Genomic DNA, 23,386 nt, shown 5'->3' with positions numbered 1-23,386 from the left:
GCATAATTCCTTTAAATCAATCATCCACAGATGTCATTGCACTCACTGAAACAATTTAGCTTCACTCCTGTTCTACTCTTTGTGTTATTTCACCATGTTGTATAAACAATAATATACTGTCAGTCAATGCATCCTAAATAATAAATAGAGTAATGTCGCATTTTCTGTTGAACTGGTACATTGGTAAGTCTTACGGGTTATGTCATACGTATGGCTCAGTTTGATTTAAGTCTATCACTAAACCAGGCTTTGTAAAACAAAAAGCTAAATGAACTGCAGCCCCAGTTAATTATTAGTTACACTGTGGTTTGCCTGCTATGGTGTGTCAAAGTCTCATCAGAGAGCAGTCACTATAACAATTAGCTAATTTTGGTGTGATTTTAACATAAGAATGACAAAGATGTAAGCTGTCCTGACCTAACGGAAGCAACACAACAAACAGCAGCAGAGTATGCATTATGCTAACATGTGAGGAGGTCTAATCAGGCATATTATATATAGAAAAAATATAGAAGAAAAACATCAGTCAGGTTGAATCAAATCAAATAACCCTGTGCTTATATTTTGGAAAATAACCATACATATATATGCATTATAATACAAGCTTTCGCAATGATTCAAAATATCACAAGAAAATTAGTGAAAATGAGAAAAAGTGGCAAACAGTAGTTTAAGGTACTGTGGAAAAGACATCTTATAGCCTGACTCAACATATGCTGATGTTACAGTAAAGCCGGTGTTGGGTGGATTTCAAATAATTGTAACATGGAAGATGAAAGATGATCAATTAATGAATTTAATTGGACACAACTTATTTAGACAGTCTGGCATTCACTATCGAGTGACTCTAATGTTCCCAATGTGGGTGCTAAATACTGTGAAAATGATTTGTGAATTATTGTTGATTTAGGTTTAACAGGTTTAACTCAGGTTTAATTTAGATTTATAAAGCCCAGAGATGCAGAGATATAGAAGAAATCTATTTGTCACTTGATAGCTTGATAGAGTGTCAACAGTCCAAACATTGTGTTTAACATCTAAAATACGATTTGTACCATATACATATTCACAGTTTGATGTAGTTGAGTCCAAGCTGTCAGTAATTTCTGTAAATATACTCTGTCTTCCTGCCCTTCAGAGATGAACCCTCAGCACATGTAGCGGTAAAGTGGCAGTGATTTCATAACCACTTTTCACACTCTTTGTTTCAAAGCTGCTTAACTGTTAACAATGTCAAGATAATCCGTCTGGGCAGTTTGAAAGAAATTAAAAATCAAATTGTATTATAATTTCATGAATTGACAATGTAACTGTAATAAGTTCAGCTGGTGGTTAAAATTCAACACTACTTTACTTACAGTCACTATCCAACACTGAGCCTAATTTCTGTTGGTGTAAAACAGCAGTGCAGGCATAAATAAAGCAAGAGGCATGTGCAGTGATTTGTCCATGCAGAGCAGCCAACGAACATAACATGAAGCTTGTCTCATCTCAGTGGTAATAACAGCATTCATCTAATGGAGAATTGCCAACATTAAAAAAACTCAAATTTCAAAATGAAAATAGTAACACATTATCACCATCAACAGCAACAGAAATAAAGAATAAATGGACAAATTAACATTTGAAATAGCTGCAATTCATGTATCAAAGCTCATCACACAATTACTGAATTACAACAACCAGCTACAATGACTGCCAGTGTAAATGTCTCCCTACACTGCATTCGTTCTGCATAGGTACTGCAGTGCTTTCTCAAGGTACAGATAGTTAATCTTGAGGAACAGCAGTGCTGCATCAATACACCTGTTTTTCTCAGGAGACATTTTCATTGGTTATAGCAAGAGAAGCACAGCACATTACCCAATGACTTCCTACTGAGGCACCATGCACAAGGCCAATAGAAATAAAGTAGCCATTATTAATGTTATTAATTACATCTGTACTTCTGCTATATATCTTTCGAGGTTATGCATTGACAGCATTTCCCTTAACAATACCCAAAAAGGCCACTATTACTGCTATGAATGAGAGGGACCTGCAATATCTTGACTCAATATTACCACCTGGCAGATTCTAAAATATTAGCTTTTTCCATCAAGAGGTTGAGTAACCATGGCAATTTCAGGCATAAGTTAAGAACACACGCACACCCTCTAATTCATCGAAAACAGTGACACTGCAAAGTAAAGCTACAGTGTTATGCAAAAAACAAGCCACAATAATGAGCTGAGCTGTTTGGCACATGGACAGTAATGATATGTTAGTAGGCATATGCATGGTTTCTGTGATATTTCATAAGAAAATAGAAATGATAGAACCTGAAGTTTGAAACAAAAGTCCAGTCTGTACATATGAATAAAAGCTGCTGTTTCAACGTCTTCAGTTATAAGTCAAAATAATCGACTGTATTATGTTGGAAAAGGTAAAGAAAAAGAAGGCGCCCACATGTGTGCTTTGCATTATTACAGTCTTCTGAGGTCCGTTCTGTAGTTTACAGCCTTCTGAGGTGAAAGCGTCACAGTAGTTTGAAGAGTAGAATCTGCAGCTGATGTGCTTCAGTCTGATGATCTGATGAATGTCTCGGCAGAGGCACGTGCCCCCTTTTGGTCAGAAAGTTGAGAGTGTGTTAGTGTGTTTGCGTTTGTGTCTGTGTGTGTAGTATTCAGTAAATGGTTGATCAGATAAGTGACTTAAACAGAAGGAGAACTGACACATCAATCCTGTTCTGTTCTGATTGGCTCTTAGCAAGTTTCTCCCAGAATTCTATGCAGGTCCTCAGATAGAACACGCCCTTCTTCACCACGACTCATATTTCTCACCATCCTACACAAACACAAAAACAACAGACACATACAATATGAATTCACTGTTTTCCTCTTAAGCTCTGTTTGGATCTCCATTTTGAAGTGTCTGTAGTTCTCATTTCTAAAACACGTGTTGTACTTTACCACATTCCTGACATTTCCTCATGCAGCAGCTGGATGACATCACCGCAGTTAAAGATGATGTCATCAGTGCTGGCCATGCTGCTCTCGACCATGACCCTGTATCTTCCCGCCACCTGGAACAGAGGACAGACAAGTGAAGTGCACTTTGATACTATTCCACATGCACAACAGTCCCAAATCTATATCCAAAGCCAGGCTGAAAGATGTAGTGCATTATCAGGTCTTATCTGACATTAGCCTGCTAAGGAAGGAGAGAAAGAGAGAGGAGGATAAAAGAAATGAAAAACACACTCATCACAGTATTTTAGTTTAGACTCTGGATATGTTCACTGAGCTGTCGATTATCATGTATGGTTTAGGCAGGACCTATATCCTAGGTGCCGGCATCTGATGACACTTGTTGTGGTCTGTTAATAGCTGGTATGTGTTCATTCATTTCTCCAGCGCTACCTGTGCCATGACAGGAACAAATTCTCACCAGCGGGGTAGGCTGATCGTCCTCATCTGAGTCAGATATGTTGGAGAGGTCTGTAGCTCCCCAGTCTTCCAGGCCGTCACAGATCGCCACTGAGTGGGCAGAGACAGGCCAAGCTGAGGGCAACAAGACATCTGAGACATCTGAAAACTGTAACGCTACACTTAATGTATCATATTTCATCTATGTATCCATTGTGAACAACGTTCCAGGGTGCCATTGTGAAACTTCTAATCCTTCTTCTGTTCATTCCAAAATACAAAAAAAATGTGTGTGTGTCAGCAACTCACTCCTCCGAGGTGAGTGAACCACGGGGGCCGAACGGGCAGGGCTAGTGTGTATGGACTCCTCCCCCCGGTATCTGTTGGAGCAGCTTATTGCCGAGGAGCTGTGAGGAACAGGGAGACACGCTGAGCAGCCTCCCACCGACGCTCCGCCCCACGACACACACATCTCTGATGCACTAAAGCGCATCACCAAGGGAACAAGACACGACCACAACAAACAAGACGAACAACAACAACATCCACGGTGTCACAAAACAAGCTCATCCACATTCTGAAAATGAAAACAGCATTCCATTAAGTTCACAGTCACATATATCTCAGCGTCTGATCCCAAAGGATGTTTGAGTTAAAAACACAAATATCAATTATATCAGAAATCGCTGCAATATATGGAAATATTATTTGGAGTACACAGTATTCTGCACACATACCAGGCCTTGTTTAAAGAGCATTTGCAAATAAACCCTGTGTGGTTGAATCTGCTTTAAGCAGTAGGTGGGTGAGTTTGTCTCATATAGTAGTGTCAAGGTCATCTCAAGACCAAGGTCTCAGTCTCGCCTCAGAATAGATGTTATTTTTTTGGTTTTGGACAAAGAGGACATTGGATTTTAGCTCAAGACCAGTCAAGACCACAGATGTGGGGATGTCACTTAATTAATCAACTCATTTATTTGTCAACTGTCTGTGAGGAGACATCAGCCAAATCTTCTGGAATCAAATTCAGTTTCCTAAACCACAACAGTGGTTTGTAAATACTTCAAGGCAATGCTTAATGAGGTCACTTAATGTAGCAACCACACATAACAGCTACCTAACTATGGTATATACTGTCTGCTCTTGGTCTTGACTCCCGCAATATTTTAGTCTTGGTCTTAACTTAGTCTCAAGCCCTCAGATCTTAATCTTGATACACTCTGGCCTTGGTCAAGACTTGACTACAACATTTTCATATAGTCCAATGCATAGAAAATGCAAATAATAAAATAATAAAGTAGAAACACTTTGCTTACTTACAAATGCTTTATGACCTTCTGTTCATCTATATCATGTCCACAAATGATTCAAAAAATCTCATCCTCCATCTGTTAGTAAGTTAGTAAGACTCAAATAGACCCATAAGACAGTCTCCACAGATTTCACATTTCACAAACGCACACCAACACCCTGTACAGCTACATGTTTGACACTATCCTCGAGAACCAGTACTTTCAATAACTAACAGGCTTCAGAGCAACACCTGTAAGATCTTGGAAAAATACTTTTCACAATACAGTCAAATACATCTAACATGCACACGCAACTCACCTTTTTGCCCATTTCCTCACCCTGTGATGCTTAAATGTTTTCTTAAGCCTCGATTCAATCACATAACTATTTAAGCAGCCTGGCAAGATGTTCATGCAGACGTTGTTCTAAATGATCATTAAATCAGGGAGTGATACACACTGGGAAAGGACAGGTGATGTGGATAACTAGTGTGGTGCAGATGTGCAGTGTATCCATGTATCTGTCTCCATTGTGCTGAAATTCAGTGGCTTTGGAGTTTAAGCCCCATGCAGGACAGAACAATGTAGTCATAACACTCCGTTCTCAAGGGTTATGAAAATAATACATCACATAGACGCATACAAACTTTAACATCCTGCATACAGGTAATCATGATGCTTTGTTATAATATGTGCTTTGATCGTCAGTCCTTTCAGAAATAGAATTTTTATCATGTATCATCTTTTAAACCAATTTCTGATTTAAGACTGAATTAAAAGTGAGTTGACTCACATCAGGAGGTCATAAACTGACACAGAGGGTTATAGAGAGATCATGCAGAGGCAATCACCTGTCAGAGGCGGGGTTGTCTGAATGTGGAAGAGAAGGAGCCTCATCTGAGAAAAGGAGAAGAGACACTGACATGTGGATCCAATTTAGAGGAATCTAATAATCCAAACTGGATCCTATCACAACACGCTCGTAAGAACGCTCAAACATCTTTCTCATCTCTTACAAGCTACTCTAGTGATCTAGAGTTCTATATTGCATCTTTACAAAAACCACGCAGATTAAAGAAAATCATTTCAAAGCTAACAAGCAAACACAGAGGCAGAAAATGAATTATAGCTGAAATAGAAACCTTTACGCAGGTTCAGCTGGTTGGTGAGAATTTTTCGAATCTCTGTGAGCCAGGCGACTTTAACTTCTACTGTGGGAGCCTGGACAAGACAAGAAAACACACACACACACACACACACACACACACACACACACACACACACACACACACACACACACACACACACACACACACAGCACAGACCATAACACAGAAGAGGTATATGAGTAGACAAGTTTAGGTTCAGACATCAAAACTGTAGGAAACAGGAAAGACAGAGATATGGAATATAGGAAGCAAAAGATACCTGAACTATGTACACTACTTCTCTGCCACTGTACCAGATTTCAAATTTCTTCACATCCCCTTTCACATTTTCTGTGATTCCCACTGAACTCATCTAAAGAAAGAGAGTAAAGTTACAGTCATATTGTCTTTAACTTATCATTCTTACTGACTTTACAGTTATTTACATCATAGATTGCACTGAGGAACAATAATATACAGTGCAATTTAACAGACGCTCAAACCGCTGCCTGCAAAATGACTAGTTAAGTCAGATCAACAGTATGAAAATATAATAAGCTTCATAAATGGAGAATTTATTGTTGTGCTGTTGAATGGACTGCATTGGCTGTAGCTAATAAAGTGAATGTATTATAGACTGATACTCTTAGGCAGGTTTTGAAGCTGTAGAAAGGTGTCCTGTCATAAGTGTCCTCGTCTCTGCGCTTGCAGAAGAGCAGGGCGTGGTCATAGAGGAAGAGATGTCTCTGCATGGGCTTGAACCTGGCCAGCTCCTTCATTCGCACAGCCGCCCTCTTATGGCTGATCCACACACTGAAGCCTCCCTGCAACACCACTCGGCCAAGCTGGCTGAGGTCACCCTGGTACAGGCAGACAGGTGGACGGAGGACAGTAACAAAGACAAACTGCATCAACAACTAACAGGTACAGTAAGTAGTTTCAGACAAAATATGTAACATGCCTGCTGTTTCATTTTTAGCATTCTTTTCATTTTCTGACAGAAGCTGAATGAATGAAATGAAATGTAGAAATCTGATCCTTCACTCTTTGAGGAGCTTTTGCATTTTGTGATGCACTTTGCAAATGTAGAGGAATTCATGCAGATAAACAAACAAACAAACAAAAAACAGACAAGATGATATACACTTTGTTACTTTACTTCTCACTTTAGAGGCCATAATCATGTGTATATATCAATCTGAATTATGTGTACTTTTGCTGGCAAATATTTGAATTATTTTTAATATTTCATATTTTCATATAATTTTCAGCATAAACCAGAAAAAGATCTCACGGAATGACATTTTAATGAATGGTCCTGTGTGTCAGCACAGTAAATACCAACAGCCAGGTAATTAAATGTTTTCCAAGAACATAAAACATTTAATAGTTACCAATACCTGAGGTAATATAACAATGCAAATAAAATGAAAAGGAATGGAAAATGGAAAAAATGAAAAACATAATCCCTTTTGTCTCCACACACATTTGAGTTACTGTATTGCAGTCAGACTGGGCAGACAGAGAGACGAAAGCTTTGATTGAATAATGAAGTGTCATAAATCTGACATAATTGTCCACTTTTTCTTCTTTATTGATTGAAGTGGTTGGTACCTGATATCCAGTGATGGCTATCTGATGCATGGAGTCATTAACAGACTTCAGTAACTTCAGCATGGAATCCAGAGCCTCCTTGAGTTCAGAGCGGTATCGCTCCTCTTTAGAGTGTTTCAACAGCTCCTGAACATGTACAGACACATAGATTTACAGGTCAGTGATTTTCACTTTATCTAAGCTGGTCTGCTTTAATCTCTTTGTTTGAATAAATATAGTGAATTTGATGATGTGTACCTGTGTGTCTGTGTCTATATCTCAGTATGTATGCCTTTCAGTTGGTATAACTGTCTTGCCATTTATCCATTTGTCCATTCATCACTCTGAATGAATTGTTTCTCGTTTTGTACAGACATTCATGTTTTTGAATTTTTTTTGCTGGTAGTAAAATTTATGAATAATTACATGACTTTTGGTTCAGACATTCATTAAGCATGTAAACATGCTAAAGTAAACAAGCATAATTATTTTGAGCAGTTTAGCATGCTGATGTTAACATTTAGCTTAAAGCCCTGTTTTGCCTAAAATTACAAATTCACAGAGGCACAAACATGATAGGATGACTGGACAACATACAAATTATAAAGTGGGCAGCAGTTAGCCCTGTCGTCTCACAGCAAGAAGGTTCCTGGTTTCAACCTCGGCTGGGCCTCACTGTGTGGAGTTTACTCCCTGTGTCTGCGTGGGTTCTCTCCAGGTACTCTGGCTTCCTCCCACAGCTAAATGGTAAATGGTAAATGGACTGTACTTATAGCGCCTTTCTAGCCTTCCGACCACTCAAAGTGCTTTTTACACTACATATTCATTCAGTCCAAAGACATGAACCTTAACAGGTTATTGGTGAGACTAAACTGTCCGTAGGTGTAAATGTGAGTGTGAATGGTTGTTTGTTTCTATGTGTCCTTTGATGAACTGACAACTTGTCCAGGATATATCCTGCCTCTCACCCAATGGGATAGACTCCAGCCCCGTGATGGTAAGTGGTCATAGAAAATGGATGTATGCATAAAACAAAGAATCTGTATTTCCTATAGGAGCCTGAATGCAATTGTTAATGTTTAATTGGTTGATTTAAACACTTCATATTTGCAGTGATGCAAAGGTTTAATTGCATGATTCTTTAGATTTTAAATGCATGCTCATAATTTAATTTATGTACATTTCATTTGTAATTTAGTGGAATGTTAATAACTTGCTTGGTCCTTTGATGATCCCACATGAAGAGAGTTTACTGAGAGGTAATTAAGCCATTCAGACATTCTCTCTCTCTCTCTCTCTCTCTCTGTCTTCTGTATAACGATTCTTATTATTTTGTAAGTGAAAAGGGTTTTTTGTGGGCAAGTTTTTTCTCACTTGAACTGAGGGTCTAAGGACAGAGGGTGTCACTCCCTGTACAGATTGTAAAGCCCTCAGAGGCAAAATTTGTTTTGTGAATTTGGGCTATACAAATAAAATTTGATTTGATTTGATTTGAAAGGATTTTTTGTTTTTGTATCACCTTTTTGACTTTAAGTAAAGAATTTAACTTTACAAGTGGTCTCCTGGATTTTTTGGATTTGGATAAGGACGAGAGGAATAATAGAGCGAGATATGGCTGGATTAGATAGAAACCTACATTTCCCTCAGTCAAATCTATTGACTAGAAATTTGACATGCAAGAATGTAGAGCAAGAGCACCACAAGTGTCTTTGTTTCATTATGACAAAACAGCTTGATAGAGTGTTTGATTACTAATACTGTTGCAATACTGCTACCAATCATTTGCCTTTATGATGGCACCTTATCAACAAAATCATTTAAACATGCATGTCATTGTGTGAGCTGCATCTCTACAGGACCCTCCATCTGTGACTGGCTCAGACAGGCAGAACCTTGAGTAGCAGCTGGTACTTGGTGAGGCGCTGGACTGGTTTCAGGAGGTAGGAGTCCAAGCCCAGCTTGTGGTCCAGCTTCTTCTGGCACTCCTGGAGAGAAGGAGAGAGATCCATCTTAGTCCGATTTTGCTATAATGTGTAAGTAATAATTGGAATAATTAGATCTTGGCTTTACCAGCAAATATCTCAAGATTGTCTCCTATCAACACTAATACAAATGTGTCAACATGAGAGTGGATTATCCTAAATATACTGTACCTGAAAGAAGGGCGAATCAGAGCACTGTCTCCATAGCAACTCAGAGCGAGGCTTGTTTTGGCAATAACGCTCATACACCTGGAACTTCTCCTTCTGTTCATATACACACACATACACACACGTACACAAATGTACAGTTAGATATGCTATGTCATATCACTTCACATAAAGTTCCTATGTTTCTACTTGTGCTTCCTCACCCGTTGCAGGAAGGAAGCCCCCACCCTCTCTGGTGTCTCCAGGCAACCCTGCAGATCTTGGAGGAAGATCCTGAATGGAGAATCCAAGAGGAAAATTAAAGGAAATTGGACTGGGGTGCAGAGAGAGAAGGATGACTATGTGACAGCTTGTGAGCTCAGTGTGTGTGTGTGTGTGTGTGTGTGTGTCTTGCCTGCTGTGGAACTGGTAAATCTCTGGCATGTTGCCAAACAAAACGTCTTTCTGGCTTCGGAGAGCTGAAGGAAGAAGATTAGACATGGATGGGTCCTCCATTTCTGCCCTGTAGCCCTGATAAATGTGAGAGGGAGAGAGAAAGAAAGGAAATAGGAGAGAGGGGAAAGGAGTGGGGAGAGGAAAGGAAAGCAAATAAAAAACAAAACAGGAGAACTAAGAATAATAACTAAATGACATCATGGGACCTTTCTGTATTTGGTGGTGGCTGTGGCTTGGAGGTAGGCAGGTCGTCCACTAATCAGAAGATCAGTGGTTTGATCCCCTCCAGTCTACGTGTCGAAGTGTCCTTGTGCAAGATTCTGAACCCCAAGTTGCTCCTGAAGGCTGTGCCATCAGTGTGTGAATGTGTATGAATGGTTAGCTCCTCAAACTGATGAGCTTGCATGGCAGCCAATGCCATCAGTGTATGAATGTGTGTGAATGGGTGAATGAGATATGTACTGTAAAGCACTTTGAGTGGTCGGAAGACTAGAAAGGAGATATATAAGTACAGTCCATTTACCATTTACCATTTGTCCTTCTTCCCTCTGTTGTCCCTGTAAAGTATCTAACAAAAGGCATCATAAATCAAACTATCAAATAAACTTACCAGAAGGACTGAGAGCAGCTCATCCACGTAGATCCTCTCTGTAGCAATCAGTTCCTTCATAATATGGCTAAAAAGTGTGAGGATAAGATATGATAAGATATGATAAGAGATAGATAGATAGATAGATAGATAGATAGATAGATAGATAGAATACCGTGTGACTTGCTCTGGATTGTCTTCTGCCTCTGAATCTGTTTCAGGGCTGGGGCCGTACAGACAGCTGTGATTGCCTTGGAAATCATGTATGACCTCGATCTGACAAAACAAACATGAAATAAGTAGATAATACTGCAGATATTAACAGAAAAAATACACATCACAACACACATTATCTAATGATTATTAAAAATGTCCGACTCAATATGCCCACCAAACAAATATAAAGTATTAGCAATAATGAGTAATTAAAGGTCCAGTGTGTATGATTTAAAGGCATCTGAATACCCCTAGCCTCACCTTCCCCTCCCAAGCATGTACATAAACCTAGGAAAATCTATGAAAGATGCAAATGGTATCTTCCTTTCTAGAGCCAGTGTTTGGTTTGTCCTTTCTGGGCTACTGACGGAAACATGACAGTGTAATATTGAGGACCTGCTCCAAACACAACAGAGTTTATTTTAGTTGATTATGCATTAATGAAAACATACTTGTGAATATTATACTCCACATTGTGCCAATAGATCCTACAAAATGTTACACACTGGACCTTTATATAAATGTAATGATTGTTGAATACCTATAGACACACACAGAACTCAGAAAAAATGTATCCATATAGCACTTTAAACACAATTCATAGTGGCTTGTTGAGGCTGTACTCTGCACCACTGTGCTTTGAGCTAAATGCTGACCTCAGCATGCTAATATATGAATATGAATACAAATAGTCTTCCAGTAATAGCGCGCTGCTAGGCGGACATGTGACAAAAAGCTCCTGTGTAAAATTCACATAGTATCAATCAGATAGCCTCAAGGAATTAGTTAACATTATCATTGGTCATTATCTCTCTCTAAACTCAAGATACAACTAAAATACCCACGAGACCACCAGCCAAACCTGCAACCTCCTCAACGCTATTCAAGGTGTGTAGGGTGAACTGAAAGCACTAACTGGTCGACCGACTGAAGCTGAAGACAGAATTAGCACCAATGAAGGAGTGGTCATTCATCCGGGTCCTCTTAATGACCCGGGATTAACAAGTCTGTAGTCTCCATTAACCTGGATCCTAACCTTATTTGTTATCAGGCTGCTCCAATAAGTCTCTTAGGACTTTGCAGTTAATTCAGAATGCTGCTGCACGTGTTCTGACAGGAACCAAGATCAGAGATCACATCTCTCCCATTTTGGCTTCCTTGCATTGGCTACCTATTAAATCTAGAATAGAATTTAAAATTCTTCTCCTTACTTACAAAGCTCTTCATGGTCAGGCACCATCATATCTAAAAGAGCTCATAATACCTTACTACCCCTCTAGAACACTGCGCTCTCAGGATGCCGGGTTCCTTGTGGTTCCTATAGTCTCCAAAAGTAGATTGGGAGCCAGAGCTTTCAGCTATCAGGCTCCTCTTCTGTGGAACAAACTACCATTCTGGGTTCAGGAGGCAGACACGGTCAACATTTTTAAGAGTAGACTTAAGACTCTCCTTTTTGATAGAGCTTATAGTTAGGCCTGGCTCAGGTCATCCCTTAGTTATGCTGCCATAGGATTAGACTGCCGGGGGATCGTGGCTGCTGCTGTGGTCCTGCATGACGTTCACTACATATATTACTACTGTCATTATTGTTACCATATCTCCATTACAGTTTATAGTTAGTTAATGATTTGCTGCTGCTGTGCATCTGTGTCTCTCTATCTCTATCACAGGTTCCACTGCTACTGTAATCATTTTATCAGTCATTGTAATTCATTGTAATTCATTGTCATTTTGTCAGTCATTGTAATTGTACAATATGTTTGTGTTGATTTGTCCTGTACACGTGACATCCATTGCACGTCTGTCCGTCCTAGGAGAGGGATCCCTCCTCTGTGGCTCTTCCTGAGGTTTCTTCCACCTTTTTCCCTGTTAAAGGGTTTTTGTGGGCAAGAACCAAGGGTCTAAGGACAGAGGGTGTCACTCCCTGTACAGATCAGCCCTCTGAGGCAAATGTACTTTGTGACTTTAGGTTATACAAATCTGATTTGATTTGATTTGATTTACCATCCTATACCTGCTACCTCCTATAACACTGGGCCACATATACAAATGAGAACATTCACTACTCTCCTTTTAATCTGTACAATCTCAATACAACATACCAGTCTCTGAGTCATTACACAAGGTGGTGCCTTCTTTCTTTTTGGCTTAAGGAATTTATGAAAAACAAATCGATGATTACTTTAAAAATAATACAATTCAAACATATATTGTTCAGGAATGGCAAGGCTTTCACAATATATGAAGAGTGCTTAATATTGTTTTTGAAAAATCTGGATGTACGGATACTGCTGTCTTGTCATTGCATGCAGAGAAAGCCTTTGACTACCTATTTGAGGTTCTTCAAAGATTTGCCATAAAAGGTAAATGTCTCTGTTGGATTAGATTTCTTATGATGAACCTAGGCTGTAGTCTTAACAAATGGACTGTCATCAACACCAATTAAATTACACAGGGGAACAAGGCAAGGCTGGCCCCTGTCTCCATTGCTGTTTACACTGGACTGGCAACTGAACCACTTGCCGTGGCTATTCATAGTAATACCAACTTTAAAGGCATCAGGATAAGAGATAGGGAACACCGTAAAGCCTTGTTTGCTGATGATGTAATTTTGTTTTGTTTACATTTAAAACAGACTTTCCCTGCTTTACTTGACCTAACAGACTACTTTGGCTCCCTTGCAGGATACAAAATGAATTACTCCAAATCCGAAATAGTATATATAGATGAAAAGGAGAGACTGAACCCTCCAATTCATACTCCCTGGTCTCACTCAATGGTTTCACCTATTTACACAGCAAAAATTGGAGAGTTGAAATTTTAGGGTTAATCATTTCAGAGTTTATTTCAACTCCCAAAGAGTAATTTTAACACTTTCTGATTTAAATGGTGTCCAGTGTTGGGGCTATTTGACAGAGTTGATCAGGTTGCCCTGCACCAGTGTTAACCTTGTGTTAATCAACTCTAATCAACTCTGCAGAGATGCCCGCACACTTCATTTCTTCGGTTAGAGACAGACACAAGGCAGCGCCATTTTCTTAACAAACAAATATTAACTGATGCTGTGAAATGCAGTATGTACAATTAAACATCTATGTTGAATTTTTACTTTACAAAACCTCGTTTGTTGCCAGGACTGAACAGCAAATTTGACCATGAGCTAACGTTAGCAGTCTGTAGTAAGTGAGAGAGTGATTAGTTAACAGTGAACAGGTGTTGCGCTGTTCACCTGAGCCCTCTCCACACCTCTCTCCTGAAGCTGATGCATCACGCCCCCTCCACAAGGCCATATTGTGAAATCGATGAATTGTGCAACCCTACAAGTTCTATTTAATGATTATACAGTGGTGGATAACTGTATTTTCCGTGAGCAATGGCTCCACTTATATCCACATAGATACTTGATACCAAAGCATCATTTTATGATCCATTACCTATCTTTTATAAGAAAAATTGGCCCCTTATTACATAGGGGGTCCATGAGGTTTTAAGCCAAACACAAGCTGTTTAAAAAGTCTTTTAAATTTTTCAAAAACAACTAAGTCATTTGCTAAAAACCATCAGATAGCCATTGCCTATCACCTTCAGTCTAAAACAAAATGAGAACGGGCCAATTAAATCTTTTTCCCTCAGAGATGAGAATGTGGTCAACAATGAAATGCTTGAAATGATTTTGTCAAAAAATGTTTTCTCAACTGTTAGGGTAAAGGTTGATGGTGTTAGTGGAGTATAAAGTTGGACTTGTTGTCTGCAGTGCAATGTAAGAAGACATGCCGGCCATTTGTCAAATAACCTATTCACAGATACCTATATATTCAATATATAAAATTAATTTAACATTATTTCAGTGTTGATACCGTGACACTTTTAGGAGTGAAATTTACACTTCCCAAATAGTAAAAATGTAACTCAGAGCAGTATTATTGGTCTAATCCCTTAGTGTTACTTTTACTCTGTTTTGGGAGTTAAAGAAATAACTCTGGCATAGTGTTAAGTGCTGTGTAGCTAAGATAGCCGACCTCAATAATGAAAACATAATTTTCATATATATTCCTTTTTGAAGTACTCAAATCGAGATATGGGATTCCCGCAAAACATTTTTTTAAATATATGCAACTTGAAACTTCCTTCATCCACTCTGGATAGACTTCTTACATTGACATCATGTAGTAAGTCTAAAGAGTCATCAGAAAAACTTACTACATGCATGGAGAACAGACTTGCAGGAGAATTTAACAGAGGACACACACACACACACACACACACACACACATACACACACATACCTTGCGTTGGCTGTTGTTCCTCCTTGCAGCTCTCTTGCCAGGAAGCAGGTCAAAGGAGAATTTGGAATTTAGGACATTAAAGTCTACACCTGTAAAGAGAATCAAGCAAACACAACTAGTGATGACGGAGCACAGAGGAGATAGACGGCATACAGACTGTAAAATAGAGCAAAACATGGGGCTAAATGTCAAATTCCAAAAGAGAGGGAGCACAGACAGGAGGAAACATGAGAGTTTGGCAGTGCAGGAGTGGAATTGAGATAACTGTATCACAACTACATCCTAGTAACCACGAGACAGTGGACAGAATCAAAGCCATGAAAATAAATCTAAACTTTAGAAATAAGTGTAAGGAAAGGATATAAGGAATACATTAGATACATCACATCACAATTTGCTTCAAATGCTTGCTTGAAATTGATTTTCATGAGAAAAGAGGATCAATGTGAGAAAAAGAGGCCATTAGATGGGGTCATACCATGTTTGGGGGAAAACAGGGGTGACTTGCAGCGCAACATCTGGTCAGGTTCAGGCCTGGGGGCTACAGGCTGAATGGGTCTGACCTGTACGTCCGCCAACTTCCTCAGACACTGCTCTCTGTTTCTGATCATGGACTGCATCGAGTTCAGCTTCTCTGTTACCATGGAGATTTGGGACTAATGAGAAAGAAAGAGAGTGTAGGTTTAGGTGAGGGGTGGATCATCTGTGTGATGTCGTCCGTAGCGTTGGGTTACCTGAAGCTGTGGGGTGAGAATGGCTTCAAACTCCAGGCTCAGAGTGTCCTTGCTGTTTTTAAGTGCAGATGGTGCCATCTCTTGGTGAGCGCTAAGGTACTGCAACGCCTCCTGAGCTCCCTCTCTGGTTTGGAACCTGTCCACCATCTGACTGGCCAGAAGATAGGCACCCTCATCACACCATTGAAGGGCCTGCACACGCGCAAACACAGGATACAATAACACAAAAAAACATGTTTAAACCACATTACACAGATCGTTTAACTTGATGAAATATTTCATGTGAGGAAACTTAAATTTGAGATGTGGATACAGTTTGGTGGCATTGCACGCCTGTTTTGTGAGAATAAACATATGTGTGAGTCTTTTAGTATGTGTGTCAGCATTTTCACCCCTTCAAGGCGGAGCAGCAGGTCTCGTGCTCGGTTGAGCGAGGCCCGCTTGGTGCGTATGGCAGTCGTGATGATGTCACAGTGATGTCGCAGCTCATTGCAGCGCTGGATGATGAGTGCCAGGGCATAGTGGTGGTTGGCGGCCAACTGGTGACCATGAAGGATCACCACCTGGGCACGAGCCATCTCCTCCTGATCCGTAAACACACACATAAAGGTTTGGACACATTACGCTACACCTCATGAATGAACATCCATTAGAATGATCAGGTTTCATGTTCCCACATATCCAAAGACAATTATGGTTTACAAAAGAATCTAAACATAAAGAGCCCTGAAGACTGTTTGCCATTAGATTTTATAAGGAACCAGTTAAATATCTGTACAACATAAAGTCAATGGGGAAGCTATTCTTCCACTGCAAACATGACCTGCAGCATCAAGAGTATCTAGCAATCACAAAGAGTAATATAAATATAGTATTATATTGTGTTATGATAAAGTCCCTGATAAGTGTTAATAAGAAACGTACACAAAAAACAATAAAAAACAGACCAGATTTTTGCTCAGTAATGTAATAAATAATAATAGTATACATTATAAATTATTATATTAAATACATTTAAAAAAATCCCTAACTTCACATTTTGTTCCCTTGGTCCTACATGTATGTCCGTATGTATCAGTACGTGCTGTATTGGCACATCATTACTACTAAAAAATACACTGTATGTTTGGAACATACTACTACTACATACATGGTGTTATATAGATCAATCAGCCATGATATTATGAGCAGTGACAGGTGAAGGGAATAATACTTGTTATTGTACTTGTACTTGTTGTCATAAACACCTGTCAGTGGGTGGGATATATTGGGCAGCAGGTAAACATTTTGTCTACAAAGTCGACATGTTAGAAGCAGGAAAAATGGGGCATGAGTAAGATTTGAGTGTTCCATCCATCCATCCATCCATCCATCCACCCATCCATCCATCCTCTTCTGCTATCGGGTGGCAGATGGTTTAGCAGCTCCTCCTGTGGGATCCTGAGGCGTTCCCAGGCTAGATGGGCTATATAGTCCCTCAAGTGAGTTTTGGGTTTGCCCAGGGGTCCCCTACTAGTTGGACATGTCTGGAACACCTCCCAAGGAAGGCACCCAGGGGCCATCCCAAAAAACATCCTGTGATCCTGGGATCTGGCCCATGGTAGGGTCTCCCAAGGCAAATTGGTCCGAGGGGAGGGATAAGATGAAATGTGATTTCCAAAGTCCCTTATGAGATGGACTACAAGGAGCTGCAGGATCTCGCCCAGACCAGGGAAACCAGGGCCTCCGTCTGGAGCCAGAAACCGGGGTCTTCTTCTGGAGGAAAGTTTGCCGGCAGGCATTTGGTGGTCATCCCTTAGCCTGCTGGGCCCCATGGGTCCACCATCTGCAAGGAGAGGCAAAGGGGTCGGGTGCTTTGCCAGCTGGGCCACAGGCAAATGCGGGGACCTGGACATGTTTTTTCCTAGCATGATCCTGTGGAAGATCACCTTGCTGACTAATTTTAACAAGGGCCAAATTGGGTCAGAGCATTTACAAAACTCTTGTGGTGTGTTCCCAGTGGTCAGTACCTACCAAAAGTGGTCCAAGAACCATATCCATATATAATAGAGCAAAGGAATAACAATTCAAGTTACTACATCGCCTTCAGATATTACCTGAACTCAGACATAAGATGAACCCAAAGAAATCAGCTCTGTGTATGAAGTGTAATAAGGAAGGTTGTAGCTTTATACATACTGTATGGACCTGTGTGCATATCCTGGGTTTCTAGGTAGAAGTGGCCTTGAAGATCTGGTTTTTAATAAGTTGGCTCTGGACCCAGTATGTCTGTTGTTGGGATTACCACACACACAAATAAAAGGATCTCATTGTCAAAAATTGTGGAATGTTATATATAATATGCTGCATGTAAAACTAAATGAAATGGATTTCAAATAAGCCACCTACAGTTTTAGATTGGCATAAGGTGATATTTGACCTTTTACCCATGGAATATCTGACATACTGGTCCATAGAGAAAATGTGTTTATTATCATATATGGATTTCTCAAATATGTAGGAACTAGAATATCTAACACATTTTGGAAGGTGCTTCCCAGATCTAGGAATAACAGTTAAATGTTAAAGGAGAGGTTTTGCTGAATTATTTCTTAATTATTGTAATGTATACTTGTATATTTATCCATTTTATATTATTATTAATTATTGTCATTACTATTGCCAAAGTGGTCCAAGAAAAGAAAAGAGGTAAACTAGCAACAGGGTCATGGGCAACCAAGACTCATCGATGTGCACTGAGAGCAAAGGCTGGCCCATGTGGTCCAATCCAACAGACGAGCTACTGTAGCTCAAATTGCTGAAAAGTTCATGCTGATTCTGATAGAAAGGTGTCAGAACACACAGTGCATCAGAGTTCCTTGTGTATAGGGCTGCGTAGCTGCATGAACATGGATATGTGATGTGCTGGACAAACACATATGATCCATTGAGACAATCACCTCACAACTTATAAGATCTGCAGGTATTGTTTTGGTGCAGATACCATAGCACACCTTTAGAGCCCTCAACAGGTCAGGGCTGTTTTGGCAGCAAAAGAAGGGCAGCTGGTCATGATGTTTTGGCTAATCAGTGTAATATTGTGGTATCACAACAATAATTGTAATGATATCCTGATATACAGGTGTTTAAAATGCTCCAACCTGATCTCCAAATCAGTGTCTGATCTTCAATCACATACAAAACATCATGTTCACTGCATTTTGTTCTGCTCCATCGCTTCTTTCAAAACTCAACTTAAACTGTAATTGTGTGCATGTTGTGTGACTTTTTGTCTGACGTTTGTGACCTGAGCATGTGTGTCCAGCAGCTCCAGTTCTTTCAACAGTAGTTCTGTCTGAACCACCGTGGTCCCCACAAAAGCAATGTCCTTCTCCTGGTCAGTAAGCCTCTCCAGCACCTCGTCCATCTACGCACAAGGAGTTAATCATCACAGCAGTGAAACATAGACTCATCAGGGCTTATAATGACAAGATGCAGACAGACACCAATCATCACACCTGCTGGAAACTCATTTCATAGTGCAGCAGCTGGAGGTACTGCTGCAGCTTCAGGTGGTGTTTCTCAAAGAAGCCATCAAATGCCTCCTCCATGTCTCTGAGCTGGGCCAGGAGCCTAAAACAATGTTACATATGTTATACAAACTGTCTGGTAAAATCAAGGTTTAATAAGATGTCAGTGTCAAATGGCAAGTATGTTGTCATTTTACAATAAAAACTTGCGTGTCCAATTAATTTCTTTAACGAGGATGTCTGAACTCTGTACCTCTGAACAGTGTCCATGTCTGCTCTTATGTCCCTCTCCTCCTCTGCATCTCTCTTAGAGGCTTTGACAGTTTCCAGGTTAGACAGCAGCAGGCGCCCCTCTTTTAGCACATTACGGATGTTATCCTGAAATCACACAACACAAAAAAATGACACATCAAATACAAAAACTGCCAGACACAGAGATGAAGAGTGGTGGGAGGGGAGAGAAAGAAGAGCCAGCAGAAACCTTCATCTGTCGGTATCGGTGTGTGTGTGAGTGCAGTAGGAACTCGATGGCATTAGCTTCATCTGGAAGTTCGATCTCAGATAGTTCTGATCCAAAGCCCTGCAGCAGCTGGGCAATCTCCTTTACTGTTACTGCAAAGGTCTCAATGGCCTGCAGACACACATCCCAAAAAGACACATGAGCGTGAATTTGTCAAATTAAGTAAGTAAATTCAATTTTAGCCAAATTATTAACAACAAAAATAAGGCCGGCCGCGTTATTGTCTTCCTTTATAATAACATCAAGAGAGATATGGTGGATCACCACACTTCTTTACAGACGATGCAATGCTCTGCATAGTGTTCACAGCTGTTAGTTTACTGATGTTCGGCTATTGGGAAGTGTGCAGTGTGTGCTAACACAAATTGAATATAGCTCTAATCATACCGTGCGGAGGACAATCCAGTCACTTTGGCAATATTCCACTTTAGCAGTGAAGTCTGATGTCAGGTGGTTTTCATCAATGTAGCGCAGCAGGTCACCGACAGAACGCAGCATCACCACCTACAACACAGAGCCAAAGGCATCTAAAGCAGCTAGCAGGCCATAACTGTACTGAGTGCTGAGAGATGAATTGTTCAAATAAAACAGCATCATGTTTCAGTTTGTTTGTTTAGCAGATGCAGTTAGCAATGCATGGATGATAGTTGTTAACAGAGGAGAAAGGAAGAGGTGAGCAGGAAAATGGACAGAAGGATTGTGGGTAGCGTAGTGTACAGCATATATTAAACTACTACTCTGTCATTCAGACATAAACAAAATAAACATTTTCTCCCATCCTTAAATTCTCTGTTCTTAATCCCCTCTCACCGGCATCTTTAACAGGAAGTCATCCTGGCTGAAGCGAAAGCCCAGGTCAGTGCTTGATGATGGACTGGGCGTGGTGCTTAACAAGCCGGTGGGCCGAAGTACCAGGACCAAATGCAGATTGCCTGGAAATGAGGTCTGAAAGAGGAAGAAGTGTATCTTATTTGTTTGTTCAGCTTCATAATATTATCATACAAGTAAACCATGGCCTTGAACAACAAACACAGGGGGAGAGGAGAGGTAATGGTATTTAAAAATGTATAAAGTCACAAATGAATATCAATATTAGACAGCAACTTAAACCAACCCAGCTCTTACAACTGAGAATTTAAGACTGAGGACAGTTGTTATATATATCATGAATTTATTTGAGGCAGCCTAACAATGCAGTAAACTTTGTGGATTTATCTTCCACACACCTCTGGATCAGGGCAGAGGAGTACAAAGGAGGAGTTGGACAGTTAGTCAGAACTACTGGTAGCTGAATGCTGTTGTACAGTCAAGCAGAGCTCAACACAGCATCAGCAGCTCTCAGTGTCAATCTAGTAGGTCTCAGCAGGTCCAACTGTCAGCTCCTCTGACTGACTCTACTGTTTCATCAGTCTTCTACACGGTCACTTGCCTCCCATGCCCTCGCTCTCCCTCCTCTGTACGAACACAGAGCTGTCATTCTGTCTTTGTTTACTGTGTGGCTTCTGCTATCTGGATTTGTACTTCTGTTTGTTTGTGTCTGTCTTTATGTCTGTGTTTTTTCTCTGCAGCAGATCATTTACTTATTAACATATGTTTAACCAGAAGATGCAGCAATACAACGTTGTGTTTGCTTTTCAGATCTGTGTTCTCTACTCTATGAGCACAGCAGCATGAGGATAGTCACTAGTGCTGTTTTATTACTTCCAGTTTGGAAAAGACTGATCACTGAGCAGACCACTAATGAAATGCTCTATCAAATGGTGTGACTCTTTCCTCACCTACAGTATCTCTCAACTGTTTGCACAGATACAACACATTCTTTTGCACTGCATATAAACCTCTTCCACTCTGTATAAACTGGTTGATCGTGTTTCTCTCATTTTTGCTTCTTTGCATTGTACAAAGCTCTTCATGGTCAGGCACCATCATATCTTAAAGAGCTCTTAGTACCTTACTACCCCTCTAGAACACTGGTGTTGATTTTCACTCTCCTATAGCTGCGAAGTTAATTTTGTTATCTACACAGAAACTAGACTATATGTATATTAGCCACATGTGTTTTACTGACATTAGTAAAGGAAACAGCTTGCTGTGTTCAGGTGTGTATTCATCACAACCTTTAGACCTTCAAACCAGAATCTGCTGACCTCAGAGCAGATCCACACAGCTTCCTCTCCTGTTCATCGACCTTTCTGCAGTACAGAAATAACCCTATCAGGTCAATTCTGGATGTTTAATCATATGACAGCCATGATGGACATCATTGGATGATTGCAGATTTCCTCTGCATTCCCCCAACAACATTTATATTTGTGCTCATCAGGTATTTGACGCATGTTACATAAAGCTGCACAAGTTAAAGACTGCACAGTTACAGACTGCGGTGCCAAAGCTTATAACAGCTTGCAGTTGCAGTCCAAAGACACACACACATATACAGAAAGGCGCGCGCGCCCACACACACACGCACACTGAAGAAAAAAAACACACACGTCATTGGCCTGCCCTGGTCCCCTAAACACACAGTCTTAACATTGAACTGCCATTTGAATCTGAGCAGACTTAAACATCTACTGTAGTTTGTACTATATCAAGAACACATCCCAACCTCCGTGTCGCGGTACTGAACTGTCTTAAAGAACAGCTAGTCTCTCTCTCTCTCTCTCTCTCTCTCTCTCTCTCCATCTCTTTCTCTCCCTCTCTCTCTCTTCTGCAGTATCCTCGCAGCCCCGTTTAAAGCCTCCCACCTTCCCGGCGGAGCTTACCGCGGCCCGGCGCAAGCGGGGGAATCCCCACAGCGGGTTGGACTCGGCCATGGCTTTTTAAGCTCTTCCCTCTCCACTGTTCTTCCGAGTCCGGGAAGTCTGCAGCGGGACGTGGGTGTCGGGAGCGAGCAGCCGCAACGAAGGCACTGTAACCTACACTGCAGTGTCCGGGCGGGCCGAGCGGCGCGCTGAGTGCGCACCTCAGCAGACTCCTGCTCCGGAGCCGGATGAATGCTGGAGTGTGTTTCACTCACCTGACGTCAAAGGCAAAACAAGTATGCACGCTCCACAGATGGACTGCACAAATACACATCTTATTATCAGTGACAATGAAATGCTAAACCATGACACCGAGAAAGAACTAAGTGAACATCTACAGCCGCCCCATCAGGCTGCAAAATCATCAAATAACTTCACGTTTCTGAACCTGAAGATGTTTTACCACCAGCGAGAGAAGCAGTCACTGCCTGCGGAGCGCTGGTTGGAAATAAAAAGGAGGTTGGATTCGTTTCCGCCCGCTAGATGGCGCTTTACACTCACTACAGTAGATGGTGGCCCACTTTGACATAAATAGTCCGGACATTGTTTTGTTCTTCTCTGATGTCAGCAGAAAAGTCGTGTTGTTTATCCAGTCATAGCGAACAACAAGTCAAACTGAATAATCTGCTTGATCAGATGACTGTGTGGGTAAAAATAAATAACAAAACAAATACCACAGAAATCTCTCAAGACAAATCGTGAA

General features: G+C 40.6%; 1 protein-coding gene across 4 annotated transcripts; it reads right to left on the bottom strand.

Annotated features, from left to right (window-relative positions):
• On the bottom strand, nucleotides 1-23,219 carry mcf2b (MCF.2 cell line derived transforming sequence b). Of its 4 annotated transcripts, XM_019267661.2 has the most exons (27): nucleotides 22,645-23,219; nucleotides 20,690-20,824; nucleotides 20,267-20,383; nucleotides 19,841-19,990; nucleotides 19,613-19,737; nucleotides 19,348-19,462; nucleotides 19,137-19,256; nucleotides 16,243-16,434; nucleotides 15,851-16,042; nucleotides 15,595-15,772; nucleotides 15,117-15,205; nucleotides 10,790-10,890; nucleotides 10,636-10,702; nucleotides 9,985-10,100; nucleotides 9,794-9,863; nucleotides 9,594-9,686; nucleotides 9,333-9,425; nucleotides 7,462-7,587; nucleotides 6,492-6,707; nucleotides 6,128-6,220; nucleotides 5,842-5,920; nucleotides 5,551-5,596; nucleotides 3,717-3,889; nucleotides 3,430-3,542; nucleotides 2,952-3,064; nucleotides 2,715-2,826; nucleotides 1-2,603 (listed from the first exon to the last, which is right to left on the bottom strand). In XM_019267661.2, exons 1-26 carry the CDS (start codon nucleotides 22,693-22,695, stop codon nucleotides 2,745-2,747), a joined length of 3,045 nt encoding a protein of 1,014 aa, XP_019123206.1. In that variant the 5' UTR covers nucleotides 22,696-23,219; the 3' UTR covers nucleotides 1-2,603; nucleotides 2,715-2,744. The 4 variants fall into 4 exon arrangements, with proteins under 4 accessions (XP_019123206.1, XP_010746712.1, XP_019123207.1 ...); XM_010748410.3 differs by having other exon boundaries at nucleotides 1-2,826; XM_019267662.2 differs by having other exon boundaries at nucleotides 1-2,826; nucleotides 3,430-3,518.
• Between the last annotated feature and the right edge of the window lie 167 nt (nucleotides 23,220-23,386).

This window comes from Larimichthys crocea, chromosome XXII (genome assembly GCF_000972845.2).
Source record: "Larimichthys crocea isolate SSNF chromosome XXII, L_crocea_2.0, whole genome shotgun sequence".
Taxonomy (NCBI): Eukaryota; Metazoa; Chordata; class Actinopteri; family Sciaenidae; genus Larimichthys; species Larimichthys crocea.
Note: the sequence above shows the minus strand (reverse complement) of the source record. Positions and strands in the feature narration are given on the sequence as shown.